At 38.9% G+C, this 27,561-nt stretch overlaps 1 protein-coding gene across 4 annotated transcripts; it reads right to left on the bottom strand.

Annotated features, from left to right (window-relative positions):
- Window positions 1-1,607: 1,607 nt before the first annotated feature.
- On the bottom strand, window positions 1,608-22,790 carry fgfr1b (fibroblast growth factor receptor 1b). Of its 4 annotated transcripts, none has more exons than XM_042765413.1 (17): window positions 22,342-22,790; window positions 17,672-17,868; window positions 11,216-11,302; window positions 10,965-11,137; window positions 9,826-9,949; window positions 9,541-9,731; window positions 8,700-8,844; window positions 6,145-6,317; window positions 5,911-6,056; window positions 5,679-5,800; window positions 4,995-5,105; window positions 4,691-4,881; window positions 4,498-4,620; window positions 4,345-4,415; window positions 4,095-4,232; window positions 3,296-3,401; window positions 1,608-3,112 (listed from the first exon to the last, which is right to left on the bottom strand). In XM_042765413.1, exons 2-17 carry the CDS (start codon window positions 17,772-17,774, stop codon window positions 2,930-2,932), a joined length of 2,187 nt encoding a protein of 728 aa, XP_042621347.1. In that variant the 5' UTR covers window positions 17,775-17,868; window positions 22,342-22,790; the 3' UTR covers window positions 1,608-2,929. The 4 variants fall into 4 exon arrangements, with proteins under 4 accessions (XP_042621347.1, XP_018928123.1, XP_042621346.1 ...); XM_019072578.2 differs by having other exon boundaries at window positions 6,145-6,338; window positions 22,342-22,789; XM_042765412.1 differs by having other exon boundaries at window positions 6,145-6,338; window positions 17,672-17,864; window positions 22,342-22,789.
- Between the last annotated feature and the right edge of the window lie 4,771 nt (window positions 22,791-27,561).

Here is a 27,561-nt window from a genome sequence, read left to right as displayed (position 1 = left end):
TATGTGCATTGCATCACAGTCTGACTTGTTTACTAATTTCTTTTCATTTTCAGTCTATATTTGTCACTTAGGCTATGTAGTTTCAGCTGTACTTTGAAAAGTGCAAATAAGATCCTGCCTTGAATTTTTATAACCTGCCTGTCCTATACTTGCCTTGTCCTCAAGTCTTGGCTGAACAATTGTACTCCTCTCTTTATAGGCTACGTGTCAGCACATCAGCCTTCTCGTAAACACACACAGACACGCAGCTAAACAGGTGTCACGCAACCTTGACACCGAAACCATGAGAGCTTAGAGAAATAAACACAATGAGTGACAGTGTCATCACCGGCACCTCAATGCAGCGACAGCTCTCAAAACACTCCGTATGTGCAGGGAATGTAGGATGTAAGTGACTTGTGAGGTGTGCTTTACTCATTTCTATCAATAGACAATGGACCTTTTTGCCTGTGAAATTTCGTTAATGTGACAACACCTTAAACAAGCTGCTACATAAGGACTACAATGCTAAAATCAATAGTTTTAAAGTTCACAACAGATTCAGAATGTTGAGGTATAGAACAAAATGTGAAAAAATCACAGAACAAAATTTATGCTATAAAATTGCTATTGCTACAATCATGGAAGTGTCATTAGATATGCTGTGCTATGTCTTTAGCCTACAGCTTGGTAACGTAACACCTTTATGGAGCCCAAATAATTACATTTGTTTGCTCAGATGTTTGTCTTGAGGCCGCTGGTTGTAATGACAGCACTGTCACTATAAGAGCACTTGAGTCGTTTATCCAGGACTTTTCTGGACCATCTGTCAAAGGTGATAATGGCCAACGGTTAATTGCACCTCATGGCCCATTAGCTGCTCATAAAGGCAGGTGTGTAGTCCATAGATAGCTTTTACAGGTGTGCGATTCCACAAACAGACCGGCAGATGTGACTCCTAACGGCTCCTATTTCCAGGCGTTAATACAATTATGACCCCTTCCTGCTAAAAGCAACAAGATGACTGAGATTGAAAAGAGAAAGATGCTAAAAGGCTTCTGATGGATCAAGCAAATTAAGCACTTCCTGATATTCAAGTCACTGTAGCTTAGCGTGTCATGCTGATAATAATTTTAGATTATTTACATTTTTTATTTAAAATGATTCAAATGTCTCTGTTATATTTTCAGATCAGACAAGAGAAACACCTGAATGATTGAATTTTGAGTTTTGGATTGTAAAGTAGATTGCTATATTGGTTTCAATCTTCTGAAAAACTGTTTAGTATTAATCAGAGATCTAAAGGCTTGCCAGTGTGCTTAGCTGTCTTGTTTCACTGCCTTGAGAGTTTTTCCTCCTGATATACAGCCAGATGCTGCTGTGTTTGCTCTTGGTGTTGGCGTGGTTAATCGATGAGGGGAAAAACACTTTCTTCTCACCGTTAATCATGTGCTTAGCTCTCGCTCTGCTTTTAACATGAATGGAGGGTTCACATTTAAGTCAGCAACTTCTTATGCACATCTGCCCTTCCAGCAACCTTAGGACTGGCCTGTGAGTTAAGATGTTTGGTTCACCTCATTAATTTCCTGCATGCATGAGCTACATATACAAATATCAGCTTCAGATCATATTTTATATATAACATTTTTATTTATATTCCCACAGGAAAGGCAGTATCAGTCGGCTTATTGAAAGCCTGAATATAAGTGCATGGCCACTGCCTCGAAATTCACATCAGGACGTACCATAAACAATCACAAATGCATCAAAACTCTATTCGAGAATAAAATGTGCACTGTTCCTCACAACAAGTTGCCAATCCTGTCATATAAACCCTGTCGTTTGAGAGTCTAGCTTCAAATTATGAAGAAGCTACAGACATGCAATGCTCTGAAACTGGTGCTAACAGATTGTCAACCACCATGCTAATGCTAAACAGCTGTTTCATGTTAATAGTTACTAAACATTCAGTCACACTTGAATTTACTCTTTCAGGACACCAAACAAAAGGTAACCACACCTTATGATTGTAACTGCAAGCAATGAGTAACAGATTTCATTTGTAGCTTATTTTAACATATAGATAAGTCATAAGTCTTCCATAAATCTGTGACATCATCTTCTATACAGACTCGAGATTAAATTTTTAACCATAAGTTATTCATTTTTCCACAGTGAAAGAGAAAATGCAACACAATCACAACCAGCCAGAACATATTTGACATTTAAAGGTGAAGTGTGTAATTTCTGCACAACTAGCATTGACAAAGAGCAAAAAAATACTGTTTCCAAACAGGTTTCCTAAAGGATTACTCCATCTGCCATTGGTCAAACAAACAGATATTCCCGCTCCAAATTCAAGCTATTGGTCAAGCCAATACTGCAGACTGTAGAAATAAAAATAAAGCAAAGAACAACAAATGTTGTTCGTCACTGTTGTGACTGGTTAGAACACTGTGCTGCGGATCATGTTCTTGAACAAAAAAAGGAATAAACAAGCTCATACAAAAATAATAATAATTATAATAGTAATATAAAACCATTGTGTTTATAGAATTTCATATTTGTACAATTTAACCACATTTACAAAGCCAACATACTCCACTGGGTAACACATGAAATATTTCTCCACCCCATTGACTTTGTTGCCGTTGATAAGCATTTTATCCTTCTGTGATGCTTTTTGAACATCTTATTTGTGAGGATTGAACCCTCTGAAGGACAATCGATGGACAGAAAGTGTGATAGTTCCCCACGTGAGACTCTCTGTTGTGATCAGTCTTGTTTTTGAGAGTCTGCTGGTATGAAACGTTTCCTCCCGCTTGCGTTTCTGTGCTAGAACGGCGCAGGCTGACCTCAGTCTCTGAGCCTGCAGAGTTTACGAGTCACAGAAAGCAGAAAGATGTAGAGAGGTCTTCTGTGAACATGGAGGTGCAGGTGTTCTCTACTGTCAGCGTTTTTTGAAGGATTGTATGGTTTGTTGTGAGGGGACTGTCGGAGGGATGCAGGGTTCTTCGGGTCCAGACTCTCTTAAAAAGACTGAGTCCGGCTCGGAGGAGCAGGTGGAACTCCGTTCATTCAGGATGACCTGAGAGTACAGGGGCTCCAGGGGAACAGAAAGGTCCAGATACTCCTGCAAGGGAAGAGAACAGTGAACATTTTCATCCAAGTTGGCAGATGGAGCAGCGTATTTGCATTGTGGACCCAAGCCTTAACAGAGTTGCTGCCCATGAGTCACATCAGTCACTTGTGAGGATTTATTTTGAGTGGGATGTTGACATAAAAGATAGCTACCTATGCAGTCTGCTGGCCTTACCTGATTGGATATCATGGACAGAGTGCGATCAAGGTCTTCTACCAGCTGTTTAAAAGTTGGCCTCTGTGTGGGAACTGCATGCCAGCAGTCTTTCATCATTAGATATCTGGGGGGGGGAAACAATTGAGTCATTATGTGAATACAAAATAAATTATTTATTTTTGTATTAAATCTTATTGTGCACAATTCATCCCTGCATTTTATTCTAATAAAAAAAAAAACTAAAAAAATATGTTAAACTTGTATTAAAATGGTGTGATACATTTTTGAGCAATGTATTTAAATAAAGCAAAAAAAATGTGAAATAATTATATAATATAAAAAATAACATTTATTATTAAAATTGTTTCAATCAATATTTATTTTAATAATAATTAAGTAATTACTATTATTGCAAATATAATAAATATTTATTAAAAGAAATCAATTACAAAGTCTGTTTCATTCAAAAATGTGTCACGTTATGGAAGTAAAATGTTTTAAAAAAGATTCTATTTTATTAAATTCTGAAGGATTTTTAGTTGCTAACCAAAACATCTGAATGGGCCTTTTTATTCTAAAGAAAAATGTTTGCTAAAGTACAAAAAAGAAAACAAATCTAAGAAATGAAAATAATTATTACAACAACAAAAAACAAATAAATGAATTTTATGATAGGTTTCACTCAAAAATGTTTCAAATTATGGAAGTTAAAATGTTTTTGATTTGTTTGAATGCTTCCATTTAAAACATTTTTAAAGATTCTATTTAATCAAATTAAAAGGAACATCTTTTTGTCACTAATTATAATGTGCCGTACATCTCCTGAGTGCAGGCTGAGGGTCTGTCCATGCGATGACCTTCCCGCAGTAGCTTGAAGAGCTCTTCCACTGGCACTCCTGGATAAGGCGAGCCCCCCAGAGTGAAGATCTCCCACAGAAGAACACCAAAAGACCACCTACAACATGAGATCACTCAGTACCAAAACAGAACCAAGAAACTGTACTTTTATGAAGTAAGAGAGCTGATATGAAGATATACTGGAATTGAAAACATATGAGCCATCTTACACGTCACTTTGATGTGTGTAAATCCTGTCAAACAAAGCCTCAGGTGCCATCCATTTGACAGGCAGCCGGCCCTGAAGAAGAAATAAAGACGTTCACTTGTCATATATTGCCTTTTTAGATAATAAATACAGCTATGTAGAACTGACTGCTTACATTTGTAGTCTTCTTGTAGTAATCTATGTGATGAACATCCCGGGCCAAACCGAAGTCTGCTATCTTCATCACACTGTCCTCTGTAACAAGTACATTGCGTGCCGCCAAGTCTCTGTGGATACACTACCAAAATAAAAATGTTAATTTCAGCTCACATTTTAAAGAAATAAATCACACAGTATGTCAGCAATACCTTTTTGGATGCCAGGTACTCCATGCCACGAGCCACCTGGTAGGCACAGGAGACCAAGTCTTTAATGGACATGCTCTCCACAGGCACCTGGTCAGGATTGTAACAGTACTCCATGCCATGCGGCCGGCGGGCACGCAGATATTCCCGCAGGTTTCCTTTAGAGGCGTATTCCACGATGACATACAGAGGGCCTGAAACAAGGAGATTGGAAACAAATGTGTGTTTTGAGAGAGGAAATCCTTGTAGTGTGATCCAACATCTTCAAATGCTGCGTGATTGTAAGAATCCTCAAATGGGCTCTTACCATCCTGGGTGCAAGCTCCGAGCAGGTTGATGATGTTCTTGTGTTTTCCAATCATCTTCATCATCTCCATCTCTGAGATGAGGTCAGACAGATCCTTCTCGGTGGCATCAGCTATTAAAAACATGCTAAATCTTAATGAGGTCTGGTTCTGGTAAACATCTGGTTAATAATGTGGTTTGGTCTTAAAGCCCCCATGCAATCAAAATTGGAGTTTTATGACTAAAATGTCTGTTTGGTATTTTTGTATTTTTGTCTAGTTTTATAATAAATACTGAAAACAAATACCTAAAAAATAATAAATTCCTCAACCATATAATAATAATAATAATAATAATAATAATAATAATAATAATTATTATTATTATTATTTATTAAATAACTATAAAATATGGTTATTCTAAAAATAAATTCTTATTCTCTATATTTACATTTATTTCCCCACAAAATTCCTTATTCATGTTTATGCAGAAATTTAATACAATTTAGTGAGGTTTATCATTAAAACGGAAAAAAAAGCCAATGAGATAATAACAATATGTATTAATAATAATAATAATAATTTCAAATCAAGTGAAAATTTACACAATTTTGCTGCTCAAGTAAATTTATCTATCAGATCCTATAGAAATTGCATCAGATCATGTCATGGGTTCTTTTCGGCTGATAATTTGCAAAACCACATACATTTCAGCATTTTCACAGCAACTTTAGTTATGCGGTTGGGCTTGTCTTTGTCCAGTCCAATGGCTTCGCCCATCACCACCTGACCAAAGCAGCCCTCGCCCAGAGGTTTCCCAAGTACAAGCCTGTTACAAAAATACAGATGAACACGATTTCAGAATAATTTCTCAGATGACCCTGTTACAGAAGAAAAAAAGTTAGAAAAGTTCAACTTTTAGATGAACAGTGTTTGTACCTCTCTCGGGGCACCTCCCAGCATGGGTCCTGGGGCAGCTCGTACTCAGACACCCCTGACAGCATGGGCGTCCCGCTGGAGGAGAGTCGTGAAGGTCGGACCAACATCACACCAGAGTTCAGAGAGGAACTGGATTCCACCGACACCTGTAGAGTGAGGAAGTAGAATGGTGCTTTTAGAAAGACACAAGGGCCCTTCTTTGGAGGGCAGTACACCAAAGCCCTTATCTGTTACCTGTCTGCGGAGAGGAATGCTTTTGGCCAGCTTATGGACAGCCAGCTGGCTGTTGAAGTCACTCTTCTTGGAGGAGCTGTGGACTTTGACGATGGTGGCGATTCCTACCATGAGGAAGATGAGGAAGAATCCAACGCAGTAGATCAGCACCTCCAGGTAGGACTGACTGGGGACTGCAGAGGGAGTGGTAGGGGCTATGGGACAAATAGAAGGCTACGCAGTCAGTAAAAAATATATATATATTTTATAAGAAATCTCATTTTACTTTTTTATTTTATTTAGTGTTATTTTAAACCATTATAGTTTTTATTAATACTTTTAATTAACTTTTATTTTTATATTTTCAGTTTTCATTTTCATTTTAGTCATTTTATTGTGTTTTTGTCACTTTTATTATTATTATGACTATTATTATTTATTATTACTATTTAGGTTTAATTTATTTTTATTTCAATTTAAGTTTTAGTTAACAACAATAAACTGGTTTCGTAAGTCTAGTTTTCCAGTAAAAACCGTCCTCAAAACAAGATTTTACTTGATTTACTTGACAAGCAAAATTAAAAAGATATTATATTTATTTTAAGTATATATATAAAAAAAATAGTGAGGTTTATATGCAAGCCCATTTCCGCAATTGAATATTTTTTTTTTATGTAATTGTGACTTTTTATCTCATAATTCTGACTTTTTTCTTCTAATTGTGTTTATATCCAGCAATTTCGACATTAAAACAATTCTAACTTTAAAACTGCGAAAAGAAGTCAGAAGTTTAATGTATAAACTTGCAATTGTGAGATAAAAAGTCACAATTACCTTTTTTGTTTTATGCAGTGGCGGAAAGGGGCTTCCATAGGTTTATACTGAACTTGATTCAAGATATTTTGTCTGGAAACAAGTGTTATTTTACACAAATTTGTCTCCTCAAGTAAATTATTTTTTTTCTGGAACACAAGACAAAATATGGATAATAGTGATGCTTGCCATAGAATACAGCACTAATAAGGCTGAATCCACTTGTACAGTGTCAAGAACACCTCTGTTACTGTGTCTACAGTGCTTTGGATTGACACACACTGGTAGATTCTGGTGACAGGCACACACACACACACACACACACACACACACACACACACACACACACACACACACACACACACACAAACACAAACACAAACACACCGAGCTCTGTTTTATTTCAACCAGTGCATTTGACACTATTGGCACTGAGAAAAGAGCACAAGCACCCTTTTGTGGCCACACAATGGCTCCTTTGTGGCGTAGTATTTCCCCCCACATTCTCCACCAGCGTGAGGCTGCAGTCATCCCATGCACAAGCATGAAACTGAACCATCCTGGCCAAAATGTCCTGGAAGGCCAAAGTGACACACAGCTACACCTTATGGGTTGTTCATAAATTAGAGCATCGTTCATATGGAGTTGAGCTGTTCTGCAATAGTATGCAGTGGTTGAAATAAAACAAATCATCCAGAAGATAAGGAACTAATCGTGTGATGCTTGATCATTAATAATTATTTTTCCCACAAGGAAACCCATATTAGTTGGTGATCAAGCTGATAATACACTGGGTTAGAGGAAGTGACATCAAGTGACAGCTATCACAGCCACACAACTCTGAAAATAGATGCCAACTTCATACATTAGTAAAAAATGTTTTAATGATCCAATGAAAATGCAGCACCAAGTCACAGCAATTTCAGATTATAGTCAACAACTCCAGAATTATACCTAGATCCCATTTTTAGGCATTATATTCATGCTTCACACAAAAAAGTGGTTAAATTTTTTTTAATAGTTCAGTGGGTAATTTTACCCAATATTGTTTGCACCATTTTCAGCAGAGGGTTTCAACCTGAGGGCCAGGACCCAATAGGGAGGCTTAGTGAACTTCTAAGGGGCCCCGACATGACTAAAAATGATTAAAATAAGACAAAACAAGCATTAAAATAAGCTACAAAAAAGCTAATTCTAATTTTAATTCAACCCCTCAACAATATATTTTATTTTCCTTTGAAGAACCAGGTTTCCCACCCTCTTGATACATTGTTATCATTCTGCTTACTCTCAAAATGAGCATAACTCATATAATCTGAATAAAGGTGACTTGATGTGCACTAACCACTCATTAAAACAACAAAGATAGCAGGTCAGAGAGCGAAAACAAGGTATTTAGAGAAAAATAAGTAGAGGAGGTGAAACAGTGCTATAACTCGTGTCATTTGTCAGAAGTGAAAACCACTGAGGGCAGCTCAGTAAGATGATACTTATAGGGGAAGATGTCACTAAAATCCAAATGTTTGGTCTACTCGGTCTACATGCTGGTGCCATGCATGGGTGGTTTTGCACCTGTGGACGGCCCATGAAACACCTCGTCCTTCATCAACGGTGCAAAATATACACCGGTTAAAGTGATAGCTAAGTAAATGCTCTTTGACTTATACGTGGTTCACCTGAAACTGCCGAATGACACAAACAAATAGCCACTGTTGGGACGAGAAGGAAAAGTCTAGAGAGGACAGAAAAGAGTTGCCGGATACCTTTGACAACGGTCAACCAAGCTGAATGATGGGAGATCCCAATTGAATTGCCTGCCAAGCAAGTATACTCCCCAGCATCCTCAAAGGACACATTCCTCAACTGGAGCACCTCCATCTCCTTGTCGGTGGTGTTGAGGCCTGCCGTCTGGAAGAGAACGAGAAAAGCAGACCGAGGCCCAAGACGTGAGGGGAAGGGGGAGGAAGCAGGACAACGTTGAGCTTGGGAAATTTTGGGGAGTCGTTGCATCTATCTGGTTGGATTAAAACCAGTTTGATGCCCGGGAAACCACCTGAAAACTTTCTATCACCTGTAGAGGGAACAAATATTGCCGCCCAGCACCATCACCTTCGATCTACCTCCACCCACATCAGGCAAGCCACATGGAGACTCTCTCCAGTAAGACCCAATCCATAGCGAGGGAGTTATCGCCATTGATTGGGTCGACCGGGAGTTTCCATGGCATAATGGGATAGGAAAACCCAAAGCATGAGAGAAACCCAAGGCTAAAACCTCTGAGGAGATCACTTTAGATTATCCTGTGGTCAAGTTACCTTGTACATCATGTCTAAGGACAGTTAACCAGGCTGACTGATTGGCTTCTCCTATATAATTGGACACTTTGCATATATACTCGCCGCCCTCTTCTTCTGTGATATTGTAGAGTGTCAGCACCTGGGTGTCCGAGCTATTGACCCCCGAGTGCTGGAGATGACAAGAGACCAAATTCATCACATCCAATCCCAACCCAGGACATCCTAATATGTGTGGACCACTTATATGACACTGCTCAATGCAAGTCAGACTTAAGTAAACTGACTGAATTTCAATGTAAACCTTTACCTTTAGGACGCGTACGTAAGGTAGTCCATCAGGTCCCAGTTTGCTTCCGTTCACATATATGTGTTTGAGCCACTGAATGTGAGGCTGGGGATCGCTGAAGACCTTGCAAACAAACTCTACATCACTGCCGACCACAGCTGTTCGATTTGCAGGGAGACCAGCGTACAGGATGGGCCTGTGAGGCGATCGCTCTGAAATATACACAAGACAGTGTTTGTTAGATTTGTATTTAAGCACAGTATTTATTCCTGATCTGCTACTGGCTGATATTGAGAGATGACTGACCCACTACATCCAGCTGATAGGTGTGATTGATGCTTCCATATTCGTTCTCCACCAGGCACGTGTAGTTGCCCTTGTCTGAGGGCACCACGGACTCCATGATTATGGTCCACATGTGTTCCCGCAGCTGAGAATGGAAGAAAAGAAATATTCTTTAAAGTGTATTCACACAATATTTACTCCAAATACACACACACACAAATGAAAACCAGATATGCATAGTCCATTCACAAATCTCTTATGTGAAATACATATGTATTTTTGGCTTATTAATGGCTTAAATGAATTATTTCAAATTAAAAGAGACCATCATTTGAGAAGTCTAAATAAATATAATAACAATATTTAATAATTGTAATCTATGCTGACCAATATGACAATAATAATAATTATTACATTGATGTTTTTAATGATAATAATAATAATAATAATAATAATAATAATAATAATGATGATGATGATGATGATGATGATAATAATAGTAGTAGTCATTTAAAATTATTACATAAAAAAAACACATATGGGTAAAGGTTTGAATCAGTTAAAACTGATTCACTTTTAAAAACACTTAAAACATCAGTTTTAATGCTCTTGTGATTGCAAAACTATTGTAATAATGCACCCTGAACGGAACGTAATGGCCAAATAAACATCAAAATCACATATAAATCGATATTAATGATGTTGCTTAATTTTAATTGTTGGTTACTAATTGTTTTATCACATTGTGGTACTTCTTGTCTTGATATTTGCCCATTGTCTCTCTATGTTGAGTCATTTTTACATTTTCTGGGGCCTTAAAGGTAGCGGGTTTCATGTATACTTCTATATGGCTGGTGTGATCTCTCTTGAATCCATTTTTAAATCGGCAGCAAATCATCACAAATATTTTGCCAAGCCTTTATCACTATAGCAAACAATTTGTAACCAGAGCTCCGTTGTTTCCTACACGTTTACATCAGGGTGTGTGCATTCAGGTGTTGGGTTCAGGGTGTATAGATTCAGGCTGTGATTTTGGCCTATTGTAAGCTAAGGTATCAGCTTTCGTTCTCTCGGCTCAGGTGCAGAGTAAATGAGGGCTGTATGTCCCACATAACAGTGATATCACTCAGGTACTGAAGTCTGCTTATGCGCAGACGTACCTTGTAGCCCCCGATGCGCTGGTCTCTTTTGAACTCTTTTCCATTCTTGAGCCAGCGTAGTTTCGGAGTCGGGTTTCCCTCGGCCTGACATCGGAATTTCACCGTTTTGCTGGCTGGTACAGCATGAAGCTTTTTTTCCATCTTTTCAGGTTGGGCCCAATGAGGTGCCATTGCTACAGAGAAAATATGGTATTAATAACAGAACAATTCATCATTTGATTTCCTTCCTAAAAATGAGAGTGCATGCTTACGTAAGAGCTCCTGGCTACTTGACGGCTTGTTCTCTTCTGATGATGACTCATCGTCATCCTCATCCTCAGAAGACGCTACAGCGTGACCTGTGACAAAGTCGACAGGATGTGTGTCAGAGAATAAATTCATATAGCTGCCCATAAAGGTCAGAATATAGTTATGCAAAAGTCCACAATCCATCATGCATGATTTAGATGTCACAAATTCAGCAAAGCACATGCAGATGTGGTTATTTATTTGTCTGTTTGTCCACCTTGAGAGTCAAATCTGAAAATGTCTTGATTTATATCCCTTAAAGTGTTTGATTTTACCAGTCTTGAAGCAAAGAATAGCAGCAGGTTGAGAAAGGAGAGGCTTGCAATGCTTTTATTTATTAAATTATTTATGTATTCACAATATTCTGGTGATTTTGTATTCCTGCTTGATCTGGATATTGAACCAGGATGAAGTAACGCATCTGTCCTTCACAGAGCGTCGGACAGTGCGAGCGCATGAGTCACTGCAGGCTCCGCTCCAGAGCCGTACCCACGCTCCCATCACACAGACGGAAACACACACACTCTGGGGAGCTGTCTGACAAATTCACCACTCAACGCCTGACACATTCCACAGCTGAACAGAGAGAAACAACCTCACAATGTTTCAGTTGCTCATCTATAACAACAATACAATCCCAAAAACAACTTAAACTAGTTTTTAACAATTTCAGAAGACAATAAGTGGTGTTTGCCTGCAAAACTTGCCTGCATGATGCCAGGGGGTTGCTACTGTATGTGGTTGCTTAGATCACGTCTGGGTCATATTTTAACCATATTTTAACATATTTTATAATTAAAAGAAAATAATTATTACATTTCGGATAAAGAAAATAAAGAAAAACTGAAATGAAAATATTTTAATAACAATTGATCACTATTAACCAAATTACAGTAAAAAATTTGTAAAGAATTGACAGGAATGTTAAAAAAAATATTTAAATAATAATGATTATTGTAATGTATGTATTTATACATCAAGATAGTATTTGTTGTACTGCATTTAATTAATTATAATTGTAAAGCATTTATACATAAAGATATTATTAGTTGTACTGCATTTAAATTATTAAAAAAAATAAAAAATAAATAAATAAATAAAAATTGAAACGTCGCATGTATTTTAGGTATTACATGAATGAAAATTTTTCAATGTCCTCTTTGAGGACAACACAAAATTGCAAAAAACAACAACAAAAACCAAAAGAGTAAAATATCTGATGCATTATATGCAACAAGAACAAAATGAGTCATTTGTGAAGAAATCTGTGTTTCTCCGGTAAGAAAAAACACAAAGCTCATCCTCTCTAAGCTCCTATAAAACATACCGGTCACATTAACGATGAAATAGTCAGAGTGGTTGCCGAACAAGCTCTGGACAGTGCAGGTGTAAAGGCCAGAGTCTGTCGGCTCCACTGACCCGATCTCCAGCTGGCCCCCGTTCACCCACATGTGGTCTCCATTCAGAACTACAGTGTGGTCTTTAGTCCAGATGACCTCTAGGCCTGTGATCGGGGTCTCGTCTTGAGCCAAGCACTGCAGAACCAAACGCTCCCCGGGGAACAATGTGTACAGCTCCATTTTCACCTCTGTTTGGACTAGTGGTGGAACAGTAGACCAGCAAAAGGGGGCACTGGATCAAAATCAGCATTTCAAAACAAAGTGTGGGACAAGAGACAACTCTTGTCCAAAGAAAAGTGAAGAACCACAAAACTTAAAGTTAAGGGCCATGACTAACAAAAGAGGTATGAGCTTTTAAAGCACCATGGGTAAAGAAGACTATGGAAGTGGTACCTCAAAACAAAAAAACAAACACGTGAAACTATAAAAATATGACAGGAACACCACCAACAAAAGAAATAACGAATAAGAAAACTGTCACAAAGTCAAAGAAGATGAAAATGAGAAAGTAATGCATAAATCTTCAGAAACAAATTTACATTTTGTGAATCTCACAAAACCTGTCAAGATTTGCTTGGGCTATATTTTAACCTAAAATTAATAGAAAAGAATTCTATTCTATTCAAAGATTTTTTTTGGACAAAGGAAATGCAGCCTTAAGCATGAATATTTTTGCATGATTACATTATTTATTATAATTAAGCACACTACACAATAAAAAAAAGCTAATTACAGTAATGAAAAAATTTCTTATGACTAGAATGTGAAAAAATTCATGGTTTAAATATTGATTTAGATATTTAATTTGTAATGTATTTATACATCAAGATAGTATTTGTTGTACTGCATTTAATGATTTAAAAAAAAAATAATAATTTAAATATAGTGCAGCAAAATTATTATAAATTATGAATATAGTTATTTCCTTTTTTCCATTTTGTTTCTGAGGTGTAATGTGTTCCAGTCAAACACTTTGAATCTAAAACATAAGCCTGCTAGCAAGCATTGTGATACTTCCTTTACAAAAGAGGGGGAAGTTCTGAAGAAAAAAATAAACAGTTTAAAGATTAACCTCCTGTGGCCCACTTAGGCCTGAGTTTCAGTACATACTAAACAAAAGCCCTGATGCCAGAACATACAGCCGTCCCATTCAAAGAGACCCCCCACCAAGCCAAAGTCACCTTGATTGTCAAACAAACTAATCTGTCCCTTTTATCCTCTGCAGTGTTTCCTGACAATGTGAGCGGATCCGTAAGAGACAGAAGGGGGGAAGAAGAGAGACGGAGAAGAACCTGTAACAGCAGGTTCCTCGGCTAGTTGTCATGGAGATCTCACTTGAGCCTAGTGGAGGTATTTCCTGGATAACAGGCCCCTTAATCCCGGCAGGGAAACGGGACGAAAGGGGGTTGGGATCGACTTTCGCTTCAGCCCAATTTAACAAAAAAAGCATGGTGTGCAGGAAAGGTTGAGGCTGAGGGAGATGCTGGTCTTGCAAATATAAAAGGAGAACTGATGTCTCATCCTATATCCTTCCATTCACTTTATTTCCAATCATTCTGGTCACTTACTAGAGCAGAAACATGACGTGCACCCCTAAACCTCACATTTATGAGAAAAACAGCACTTATAACTGCAGTTAATAGGGCTGACAACTCCCAGCATGCCCTTTGATTCTTTTATACTAAAATTAAACCCTGGCTGTGACTATTGTTGCAATAAATTCAGATAAGTTATTTTTAGAGGAGTCTAGCATTTATTAATTCTTCATAGACAAGTGGTTTTGCTTTAAGTGGCAAAAAAAATTACAAAAATGTCCATAAAAAACATCAATCTGACCCTGCCTTTTATAGGCACAACAATATGCAACATTAAGAGTTTGGTTTCTAAATTGCTCTAGAAATTCAATTGTTTTGGCAACTGAACTGGTATTTAATGTAGTCTGGGTAACTTTGCGTATGGTTTTTGAGTATGACGACATGTCAGAGAGCTTGTCCTTGTTAGCATGTGCCTAATTTAGCTAGCTTCTACCAAGTAATGCACTAATTTGAAGCAAATGTAGCAACTGATTTAAACATAAGTTTGGTGTCAGTAAGATTTATTTTCAAATGAAAACACTTAAGCTTACCAAGGCTGCATCTATGAGATTTAAAATACAGCATAAAATATTATAAGTATTTTTTTATTAAAAATATTTTAACCTTTAGTTTATTCCTGTGATGCAATGCTGAATTTCCAGCATCATTACTCCAGTCTTCAGAGTCACAAGATCCTTCAGAAATCATTCTAATATGCTGATTTGATGCTCAAGAAACATCTATTATTATTAGTGTTAAAACAGTTGTGCTGGTTAACATTTTGATGATTTACTGTATATTTTTTCAGGATTCTTTGATTAATTGAAAGTTCAGAAGAGCAGCATTAATTTGAAACAGAAATATTTTGTCAAATTACAAATATCTTTACTCTCACTTTTAAATCAATTTAATGCATCCTTGCTGATTAATTTCTTTAAAAATAAACAAATAAAAATAATATAAAAATAAATAAAATAATCTTACAGACCCCAAATTTTTTAACAGTAGTGCATAGTTGGCATTTATTATTTGCATGCATTATTTGTTTTTTACTCTGTTCTGCACAATCCTGTCAGAACAGACCGTCATCCCTTTTTGGGCTTTCAAACAGTTCAAAATCAAGCCAATCACATACACACTTCTTTCAAAACAGTTCATGTGTGGAATTTACAGTCAGAATATCATGCAAAGCTATTGCACAAGCTTCACCTAAAATGAGCTTTTGCACGTAAAACGGCACATTGAATAAAAATGCAGTTAAATTTGACCCTCAACATGCAGAAATTCAAACCATTTCTCTGGTCAAATTTGAAGCAGTTGACAAGAAGGGGAGAAGTGTACCACCTAAACAGCCGAAATGGGGTAACTGTAAAATTGGAAGCACATTTTCTTTATGACTGCTAGAAAATAATCTAACTAAATTAAAACTGAACATTTTCCATAAAACAGAAAAAATCTTGATTTGCTCCTACATCATTCTTCCCAGTCTGACCGACCCAAAAACACAAGCATGATTTCATCGGCGAGCAGTACCAATGCACATCTGTGTGCTCGGATTCAGACCGCTCCGGACTGGCTTCTTGGAGAAGCGAAGAGAATGTGTTTTCTCAGAGGGAGGCGGAGGCCCGACCCATCTGTCTTGGTCAGTCAGTCCAAGCTGAAGTGGACAAAATCTGTCATCACCTCATTATTCATCCGCAACATCTTTAAAAGCCTAAATGTCATTGCATTTCTGATCATTATGACCCTTTTAATGAACTAAACCTTCAATAAAACAAGCCTTAAATCCTTATAGGCGACCGTCTCTCCGCATCGACCAGGATTGGTGCGAAGCTCTGGACTTGGCTGGGAATCGGTAAAGGAAGTCATAGCCTGGATGGATTGCTTCTGGGATTTCCTGCCTGGCTAGTAATTGTCCTGGGCACTGAGTCACTACACAAGTTAATTCAGGGAAACAGACAGTTCGATCAAGGCTTACAAACAATGGACCAAGACTTTATGCAGAAACAGGATATGGACGATGGCTGTTTTCACATGCAGATGAGCTCTGCAGCCCACAGTGTAGAACATATCAGTGTCTTAAGCAGCTGTGAATGGACACTATGTCCACTTGTATGCAAACATGCATCATCAATAAGGCTGTAAACAACTGAGACTAGTGTAAGCGTGTTGGTGTCAGGCTGTCACAACAACAATTCTGACCCCTGCCTTTACAATAAAGTTAAATGCAAATTATCAAACTTCTTGATTCAACTCAAAACAATGAACTATGAGGACGCATCAATATAAAAATTCAAAACAAAAAGATGATAATAATGTTCTTGATATGGCTAGTGATGATTGATATTAAAACTGAATACTATTTTGTCAAAATTAATATAAAAAATAAAACTTCAAATGAGCATGATGACAAAGATGATGATTTAAATGTAAAAAATAAAATGAAAATTAAAATAAAAAACAAATGAATTAAATATATTATATATGTGTGTGTGTGTGTGTGTGTGTGTGTGTGTGTGTGTGTGTGTGTGTGTGTTATTACAATTAACTAAAACCATAAAGCAATTTTCATTACTTGAAATTAAAAAAAATATATATATATATTATTATATTTTATTTTACTTAAAGTAAAAAATAAGTAATTTAAATTATGGGTTAATCCAGTAAACTAAAACCATGAGACAATTTTCATTTCTTAACATAAAATAAATGTTAACCAAAATAATAATAATAAAAAAAAATCAACTCATTTTATTTAAGCTAGTTGCCATTTTTGGTTCAAACTGATGTACTACAATAATAAAATGAAATTGAAAATCAATTAAAACTATATAGACATTTTAAATAAAAAATAAAACAACACAAACTAGACTAAAACTAAAACTAGACACTGATATCCAATACTGGGGTGGGGGGATAATAAATACAACTGATATAACCATATGGTACCAATATATCAAAACCAACGAGTAAAAGCGAAGCAGCTAATGAGCATTCCAGATTTAATGAATAAATTATTCAAAGCCATTCTCCGATTGCTGTAGAGGTCTGTATTGTATTTGGAGATCTTTTAGCACATTGAGAAGTCTTTGCAATGCTGGACATTCCACCGTGATCCATCTGAACCTCTAAGGTTTCAAGAAAGAGTGAAAAACCCCAAAGCTCTTTGGATGCATAAAGGAAAAGCATCTGGAGTCCTACAGCACATCAGACCCTAATGAGTTCCAGCTCCGCTAGTTAACTCCACATCAAAAACAGAGCCATGATCAGAACTCTGCTGCTGCATGTGCTGGAGCCAAGTGTAAACCGAACATCAAATGAATGTATTCGAACCTAAATCACGCAAGTAAAAGATGTGCTGCTTGCTTTCTTCTATTTGTTTCAATTTGTGCCACCTCAGATTAGGAACAGCCTGAAAGTTGACATGGGAACAGGAAAAACTTACCTTGTTCGGTTACTGCAGGACGTGAGTGGGCCAAGGGGAGCTGAGCTAGAATAACCCACAGGAGAAGCAAATGCCATGACTTCATCATCCTGAGAGAAGTCATGCCACGGCAGCTGGGCGAGGAGGATGGGCCGAGTCAGCTCATTCACACAGCTGTGGGCAGCACTGGCCCATCAACACTGGCAGCATAGAGCTATCTGCCAAAAAGAGAATGTGTACAGGAATTAATATTACACACTATGCATAGATGCAAAGGACGAAAAATGAACTTTTCATTGGAATGATCTGGCTTTTGGAGATTTTCCACAGTTTTTTTTTTAAACTGGAATCTATGGTTCCATGAAGAACTTTTAAAATCCTTGGAGCCTTTCCATTCTATAAAAGATTCTTTATAGTGGAAAAGAGCTCTTTACATGCTAAAAAATCGAAATGACTGTGGAAACAGGATTGCACGATAAAACTACATGTCCCATAATTCTCTGTGGCAACACAAAAATGATAAACTACATACATAAAGCATCAAAAAACATAATATGCAGTCTTTACTCTAAATTTTGTGAATGAGTACATTTTATTCTGATCAAAATCACCTGAAGACACATCACATTGCAGTGGGAACAAGTTAAAGTTTCAAATCAGCATATAAGAATGATTTCTAAAGGATCAGGTGACACTGAAGACTGGAGTAATGATGCTGAAAATACAGCTTTGCATCACAGGAATAAATTATATTTAAAATATACCCAAATAGTAAACAGTTATTTTAAATTGCAATAATATTTCACAATATAACAGTTTTTAGTATATTTTTGATCAAAGAAATGCAACCTTGATGAGCATTGAAGACTTTATATTCATTAAAAAAAATCTTACAAGCCCCACACTTTTGAACAGTAGCATAAGTTCCCACTTATAACTATATCAAAGAGCCACAAAATATAAGCCCAGCTACACTCACGCTCTTCTTACAAAGACCAGACCCCTCTCATTTACTGAAATAATACCGTCACCTGGCCATAAAGCCCATCTGGTACTCACTAATTCAACTTCTAAGGCTCCTTCATTGCTTTTAAATATTAATTAAGTTTGATTAGCACTGACAACTGTTTATGCATCAATTCACCACCCAATTAAACAACCACTGATAAATAATAAAAAAATCTCCTAATTTCAAAGCAACAATCATCCTATTACATGAAATTCTAACTTAACTAAGAAAAAGCTGTAACTTTTTGACTAGATACCTCACAAATCAAAAAGTAGTTCAAACATGGTTTTCCCACAAGTATGAAGAAAACAGAGGCCCCAAACCTCTCGACCCCTCACCCGACAGCAGCTGCCCCCCTGAGTAGGTGTAGAGAGGCCATACTGGTGGTGTGAAACACATCTGTTAATGCTATGACCCCCTAAGACCCGCCACTTGACACTTGTCTTTCGTCGGGACTGCAGTCACGCCTCCATCCCTGCCAAACATTACCCAACAAAAGCCCCGTAATCTGGTGGTTGTTTTTGTACCCCTCCTCCAATATTAGTGCTGCAAACCATTTGCTCTCGCACCTTCAACATTACTCACAATTTCCAATCTGAACCAACACAATTTGGTGCCACATGTTTTGCTCTCATTAATAATGAGGGGAATTAGAGTATCAGTGAATGTAAACAAAGTTGTTTTTAACTTATTAGCACCTTCATTGCAAGGCTCAGTTTCGCACAAGTGTGTTTAAAATACTCAACCATGATCTGTTTTCATCTAGAGGAGTTGAAGTACAGCAACATCCAATTCTGTTAATTATGAACACCTCATAACAATGATAAACGAGGAATGTCCGTCCATTACTGAGAGCTGTCGGATGGTTTTATGCCTGAGTAATTCAGCTAAAGGCAAGTACATGAAGAGACGGTCGTTCTGTGGTGGGTGGCGACACTGAATGAAAAATCCTAAATGCTGATGTGCAGCGGGTTTATGATAAGGCCATAAACGCAGTTCATTTACCTCCCAGGCGCTGTCCATAACCACGTCAAAGCAGTAAAATTTAAGAATCTCTTAAACTGATGAGAATGTGGAGTTATTCGTGGCACTTTTTCACGCAAGAAACTGCGGCAAACTGGTGAAACTCAAAGAAATGTTATTGGATGAGCTATAAAAGTGTTTTTCAACAACAGTCACGAAACCATTAAAAAAAAAATGTGTGAAGTTCTAGAAGAATAATAGATAACATGTTGCACAGTCCTACCACCAGTCTGATGGATTTTGAAATAAAAAAAGAGAGATTAATAGTGCTCATGCTTGATAGCTTGTACTTTTTAAAACATTATGTGCAGGAAACAAGCCATTTCCAATGATAAACACAAAAAAAAAAAAAAAGAGCCATACAATGTCAAAATAACTAAATAAATAAATATTATAAAATAAATACTATGAAACAATTTTCAGTCAGAAATTGCTAGTAAAATTCACAAATAACTACAAAGAAATGGCAAGTAATTAAACGTGAAATTCTGAAGACTAAAATAATATTTTATTGTAAAACATACTTAAATAATGTTTTATTTATCTTTAACTTCAAAAAATAATGATTTTTTCATCTTTAATGAAACTAAACATCTTAAAAAAAACACAATATCAAATGTTATATTAAAAAATGTGTGCATATTACAGATTAGCAAATATAATAATGGATAACTAACTAAATAATTAAATATACAGAAAAGTACAGACAGCAAAAACAGTTAATAAAATGATTATAATATATATATATATATATATATATAGATATATATATATATATATATATATAATTAAAAAAATAATGAACTGTTTTATTTCTTTTCATATCTGGCCCTAAATAACCTTTCAGTAGTTGATTATACTTGTACTATTCTCTTTTGCAAGCTGCTTTGGACAAAAGCATCTTCTAAATGTGAATAAATGCAAACCAAAACAGCACTGAAACCAGCAGTCCTTTCAGAGTTCTTCACAGTAATGCAAGAGGAGCATTTGAAAAGCCCATTGTGATAATTAAAGTTTGGGGTTTGCTGTGTTCCCTACCCCCCTGAGAGTCCAGCCCGGACCCTTAATCACTATGCTGCTGCATCCATGCATGACATTCCTCGACTTGGTGTTTGTTTTGGGAGATAGTCATCAATCCATCCCAGGACCTCACTGTTCACTACAAGGTTCTTTGGAGAACCAAAAATGGTTCTTCTGTGGTATTACGGGGGCAGTAATGGGCTAATGGTTAAAGAGTCGGACTTGTAAGCCGAAGGTTGCGGGTTCAAGTCTCAGGTCTGACAGGCATTGTCGGTGGGGAGAGTGTATAACCACACGCTCTCTTCCACCTTCAATACCACGACTGAGATGAGACCCTTGAGCAAGGCACTGAATCCCCAACTGCTCCCCAGGTGCCGCAGCAATATGGTTTCCCACTGCTCTGGGTGTGTGTTCATTAAGTACTGTGTGTGTGTGTGTGTGTGTGTGCACTTGGATGGGTTAAATGCAAAGCACAAATTCTGAGTATGGGCCACCATACTTGGCCACACATCACTTCAATTAAAAAAAGAAGAAGAAAAAAATCCTTTTGGAACCTCAAAAGCTACAAACCATAAATATGATTCATGGAATATCTAAAACTCTGGACAAAACCAGCAGCAGGAATAACCACCAGGTGCATGGACGGAGCTCGTCTTTCAGCGCATCCAATATTACACATTCAATTTGGATGGGCTCCAGCTGACACATGAGATTTGGCTGTAACTCAGCACAAAGTGCCACAATAAGTCAAGATGGGCTCCTCTGGGAGGGAGGTTGTGATTTTGAAAAATATCAGTTTTATTTATGAATCATCTCTGAAATTAATGCTTGTGGAATGAAGTAGTCATCCTCAGAGATGCTGACATGCTGACACATTCACTCGTGATCAGAAAGTGGCCCTAAAGGTAAATTAGCACAACGTCTCGAGCATGGGACTGACTCAGTTTCAATGGTTCTTGACCAAGATGTTTAGAATGACTCTATTAGTGCTTTTTTCCCCTTAAAGTCTACAACAGAGGTCGGCCAGGGAAAATCAGCTCAGTTAAATCACACACACACAAAAAAACATAACACTGATTTATCATTAAAACAGAAACAGATCCTGGAAAGGTTTGTTTCCTCAAGGAACACAATGCATCCATAAGACACACTGGACATATCACCTAGGGTTTCACAGCTCAAAATAGGTCACTTTTCATATTCATTGATATGCAAATTAAGGGAACACAATGTAGCATTCTTATTCTACTCCTGCTGTGAGCACCTATTCAAGGTTTGTTTCTTCATGAATGTGCAAATACAATGGAAATGGGAAAAAATTTACTTTAAAAAGCACAACTATACATATAGGTTATGTATAAGGTTATATGCATGTAGCCTATAGTACACATATAGACTCTATTTATCTTTATATCTCAATCATATAGGCTGTAACAACACTTCTGTATAGACATCGCTACACAAAACGTGCAAAAAAAAAAAAAAAAAAAAAAAAAAAATGTGCCGACACATATAAGTGTCTGAAGTGTTTTTCTTACGACTCGGGAGTATCTTTCATATACTTCAATAAAAATAAACATCACAGGCATCAGATAACACGTAAAATGTTGAGGTTCTTCTCAAAGTTAAAAACACTCACCTCTGGATGTTATTGTGAGCACTGGGTTGTGCTGAAGTGCACTTCTTGTGGGAGTTATTTAGGTTTGTAAAACATTACTCCAAAACAAGCGTTCTCCATAGAAAATATCCCACGCTGAAGTTGATCAAAACAAGCCACTCAGCCAGATTTCTCTCGTGCAGCGCGCGTTTCTGCAAAGGTAACGAGGAAAAAAAGAGTCACGTTTAAACCAGCTAAAGCACACAAAAGCTTTTGGTCCAGGTGCGTAGAGGGACCGTTAGAAAACTTCCACGTCTTTGCTGTTTGGGAAGTTTTGAGGAAGAAACTCGCGCGGATGTCTCGCAGCGAACGGAGATTTACGAGTCCCACCGAAGTCAACTGCTGCGAATGTGCGTGTTTGTCTTGCGCTTTCTCTGTCGCTCACAGCAGCGATTCTTCCTCTCGAAATGAATATGAAGGAAGTTTTTTTTTTCATCGTACCTCCCACTTCCAGGATTTGAGGATTCAAGAATTTCACTGCCCCCCTCCACCAACCCCCAGTGCGACCCTCCCATTCACCTCTGAAACTCAGTGCAGATATACTGCTGGTCCTTACCAACTCACTTCTACTTACTTCATTTACTAAATAAGAAGACAGGTATAGACAAACAGATGATAGATAGATAGATAGATAGATAGATAGATAGATAGATAGATAGATAGATAGATAGATAGATAGATAGATAGATAGATAGATAGATAGATAGATAGACAGACAATAGATGGAAAGATGATAGATAGATAGATAGACAGACAGACAGATAGACAGACAGACAGATAGACAATAGATAGATAGACAGACAGATAGATAGATAGATAGATAGATAGATAGATAGATAGATAGATAGACAGACAATAGATAGATAGATAGATAGACAGACAATAGATAGATAGATAGATGGATAGATGGATAGATAGATAGATAGATAGATAGATAGATAGATAGATAGATAGATAGATAGATAGATAGATAGATAGATAGATAGACAATAGATGGATAGATAGACAGACAATAGATAGATAGATAGATAGATAGATAGATAGATAGATAGATAGATAGATAGATAGAGATAGATAGATAGATAGATAGATAGATAGTTGGTTGGTTAGGTAGAGATCAAACAATCTAAAAATATATATCTGGAACACTGGGATCAAGAAACTAAAACACAAAGTAAATTACAACTCTATCAAACTACAAAATCAAATTATGAATTGGAACCCACAAAAAGAGCTTGTTACACTGAGAGCAAAGAGTGTGTCTTCACTGTCAGATAGGAGAGACCCTTACAAAAAAGACATTTATTCAAGTGTGCTATTTGTGACGGCTGGTAAAAGAGGAGGAAGCAATTGCAGGCAATCAGAAGAAGTTTATTGAAATCAGAGTCCAGAATGTAGGCAATGGCAACGAAGGTCTACGGTGGCGTGAGAAGAGCTGGATGGTGAAGTCGCAGGTGAAGGTGAAGACGGTCAATGGATGAAACCAGGAACAGACCGGAACACTGACACGAAGACGACAACACGAATACAATCCAGCACACGACCACGGAAGACGGTAAACCAACTAGGCAGTGGAGACATGAATGAGGATCTGACAACAGACAGAGAGATGAGTGAGTATATGTAGCTGAGTGGAGATGAGGATCAGCTGGAGCGAGACAATCAACACACAGGTGACAACAATCAACCAAACGAGCACATGGAGACTACGTGAGTACAACAACAAACACAAAACATGACACGGAGGAAACAATGGATTTCCTACCGTGACAGTACCCCCTCCCCTAGGACGTCACCTGACGTTCCCAGCCTGCTTTACCTGTAGATTGTAATCATCAATAAGGCGGTGATCCAGTATGTCCCGAGCAGGAACCCACCTTCTCTCCTCCGGACCGTAACCTTCCCAATCCACCAAGTACTGAAATCCGCGTCCCCTCCGTCTAGAGTCCAGAATACGATTAACCAAATATGTGGTTTCCCCATTAACGATACGAGGCGGGGGGGGAACCGGGGCAGGCGGGTTAAGACGGGAAAAAACCACCGGTTTAATTTTGGACACATGGAACACGGGATGAATCCTCCTGTACGCCGGAGGAAGGCTAAGACGCACTGTTACCGGATTAATGATCTTGGTAATAGAAAACGGGCCAATAAATTTGGGAGCAAGCTTATTCGAAACGGAACGCATCTGAATATTCTGGGTAGAAAGCCACACTCTTTGACCGACGACGTAACGGGGAGGCTTCGACCGGTGGCGATCGGCCTTAGCCTTGGTGCGCGACCTAGCCTGGAGCAGAGCTCTGCGAGCTCTGGTCCAGGTGCGGTGACACCTCTGGACTAGTGCGTGTGCGGAGGGGACCGAAACCTCGGATTCCGTACTGACAAAATTAGGTGGTTGGTACCCTAAACTACACTTAAATGGAGACATGCCCGTAGATGACACTGGTAAAGAATTGTGTGCGTACTCCACAATTGAGAGTTGCTGACACCAGGACGAAGGATTATTGGAAGCCAAACATCGCAAAACCCTTTCGACATCCTGATTGGCTCGCTCGGTTTGACCATTGCTCTGGGGATGGAACCCGGAAGAAAGACTAACAGTCGCTCCTAACAATTTACAAAATTCTCGCCAAAATTTGGACACAAATTGGGGACCCCTGTCAGAAACCACGTCTGTCGGAAGGCCATGTATACGGAAGACGTGGTCAATGACAGCTACCGCTGTTTCCTTGGCTGATGGTAATTTGGGCAAGGGAATAAAATGAGTCGCCTTCGAGAACCGGTCCACTACGGTTAAAATCACTGTATTGCCCTTAGAGGGCGGGAGGGCGGTAATGAAATCTAGCGAAATGTGGGACCAGGGTCTCGAAGGGACAGACAGCGGTAAGAGTAACCCATCTGGAGGTCGATTGGAAGTCTTACCAATAGCGCAAACTGAACAAGCCAAGACGAAGTCGTGGACGTCACGAGCCATACCAGGCCACCAAAATCGTTGCTTGACTAGAAACCTAGTTCTACTAACCCCTGGGTGACAAGCAACACTGGAATAATGACCCCACTGGAGAACGTCTGACCGTAACCCCTCCGGCACAAACAATCGGTTCGGTGGGCAAACGAGCCGGGGGCGTTACCCCTTCTAAGGCAGTCAACACCTTCGATTCGACCTCCCATCTGAGCGCGGAGATAATGATGGTCCCCGGTAAAATGGGCTCGGGAGTAGCAGTACGATCGGAACGCTCAAAAAGACGGGATAAAGCATCGGGTTTGATGTTCTTGGAACCTGGCCGGTAAGAAAGTGTAAAATCGAAACGACCGAAAAACAATGCCCACCGAGCCTGCCTGGAGTTAAGTCTTTTGGCGGTTCTAATGTATTCGAGATTCTTATGGTCCGTCCATACAATGAAAGGTACACCCGACCCTTCAAGCCAGTGACGCCATTCTTCCAGTGCAAGTTTGACTGCCAACAACTCTCGATTGCCAATGTCATAATTAACCTCTGCAGGAGATAAACGGTGAGAATAATACGCGCAAGGATGCACCTGTCCGTCTGAGGATGCGCGTTGGGACAACACTGCTCCTACCCCCCCCTCTGACGCGTCGACCTCCACTATGAATTGACGTGAGCGATCAGGGGTGACGAGAATGGGAGCTGAAACAAAGCAGCTTTTCAGTTTGGCAAACGCAGCCTCGGCTGCGTTTGACCACCTGAACGTCAAACTAGGGGAGGTCAAGGCGGTCAGAGGAGCGGCTAGTTGGCTGAAATTGCGAATGAAACGCCGGTAAAAATTGGCGAACCCCAGAAATCTCTGCAGGGCCTTGCGAGACTCTGGGGATGGCCAATTTACCACAGCCTTAACCTTCTCAGGATCCATGCGAACACCCTCAGTCGAAATGATGTTTCCTAGAAAAGAAACAGACTGTGCATGAAAAAAGAGCATTTCTCCGCCTTGACAAACAATCCATTCTCTAGCAACCGCAGAAGCACTCGTCGTACGTGTTGCACGTGTTCCTGGAGAGACGAAGAAAAAATCAATATGTCATCCAGGTAAACATATATGAACAGATCGACCATGTCTCGCAACACGTCATTAACGAGTGCTTGGAAGACTGCCGGCGAGTTCGTTAGCCCGAAAGGCATCACGCAGTACTCAAAATGGCCTCTAGGGGTGTTAAAGGCAGTCTTCCACTCATCCCCCTCCCTGATGCGGACCAAATGATAAGCATTACGTAAGTCCAATTTAGTGAAAACGGACGCTCCCTGCAACCTCTCAAAAGCTGAAGACATAAGCGGCAAAGGATAGGTATTCTTTACCGTTATGTTGTTCAGCCCTCGGTAGTCAATGCAAGGTCGCAAGGATCCGTCCTTCTTTCCCACAAAAAAGAACCCCGCCCCCGCTGGAGAAGAAGAAGGGCGGATGAACCCCGTTGCTAGAGAACTGGATATATATTTCTCCATGGCCGCCGTCTCTGGAATAGACAAAGAATATAACTTGCCCTTAGGCGGAGAAGTTCCTGGCAATAACTCTATCGCACAGTCATAGGGACGATGAGGAGGAAGAGAATCAGCCCGAGACTTACTGAACACCTCCTTCAGGTCGTGGTACTCCGCGGGCACGTTAGCCAAATCCACTGCTTCCCCCTGAAACACAGACTCAGAAACATTAACACCAGCAGACAAAAGACAAGACAAATGACACTCCTCGCTCCAGCTAACCACAGATCCGAGGCGCCAATTGATCCTGGGGGTTGTGTTTCTGGAGCCAGGTGTGACCTAGAACAATGGGGGATTGAGGTGAGTCCGTGATGTAAAATGAAATCTCCTCCGTATGGTTGCCAGATGTGATGAGAGAAACCGGTACAGTGGTCTGTGTGATGACTGGCAGTCTGTGTCCGTTGAGTGCAAAAGGTGCAATGGGGTGTTTGAGGGAGGTGAGAGGAATGTTGAGTTTAGTAGCCAACTTACAGTCCATAAAACTACCCTCTGCCCCAGAATCCAACAAAGCGTGATGATCGAGTGCGTGGGTGGACCACCGTAGACTCACCGGAAGGAGTGTCGATGTAGATGAGGTCTTCCTGGCAGAGATCCCACCCGATAGTAGCCTCCGTTTTAATATCGGGCTTGGTCTTTTACCGGACAGCGCTGGATGTGATGTTCTTGGCTGCCGCAGTATAAACATAGTCCCAGGGATCTCCGCCTGATCC

The sequence above is a fragment of the Cyprinus carpio genome, chromosome A10 (assembly GCF_018340385.1).
Source record: "Cyprinus carpio isolate SPL01 chromosome A10, ASM1834038v1, whole genome shotgun sequence".
NCBI classification, from domain to species: Eukaryota; Metazoa; Chordata; class Actinopteri; order Cypriniformes; family Cyprinidae; genus Cyprinus; species Cyprinus carpio.
This window is presented reverse-complemented; position numbering and strand designations above follow the sequence as displayed.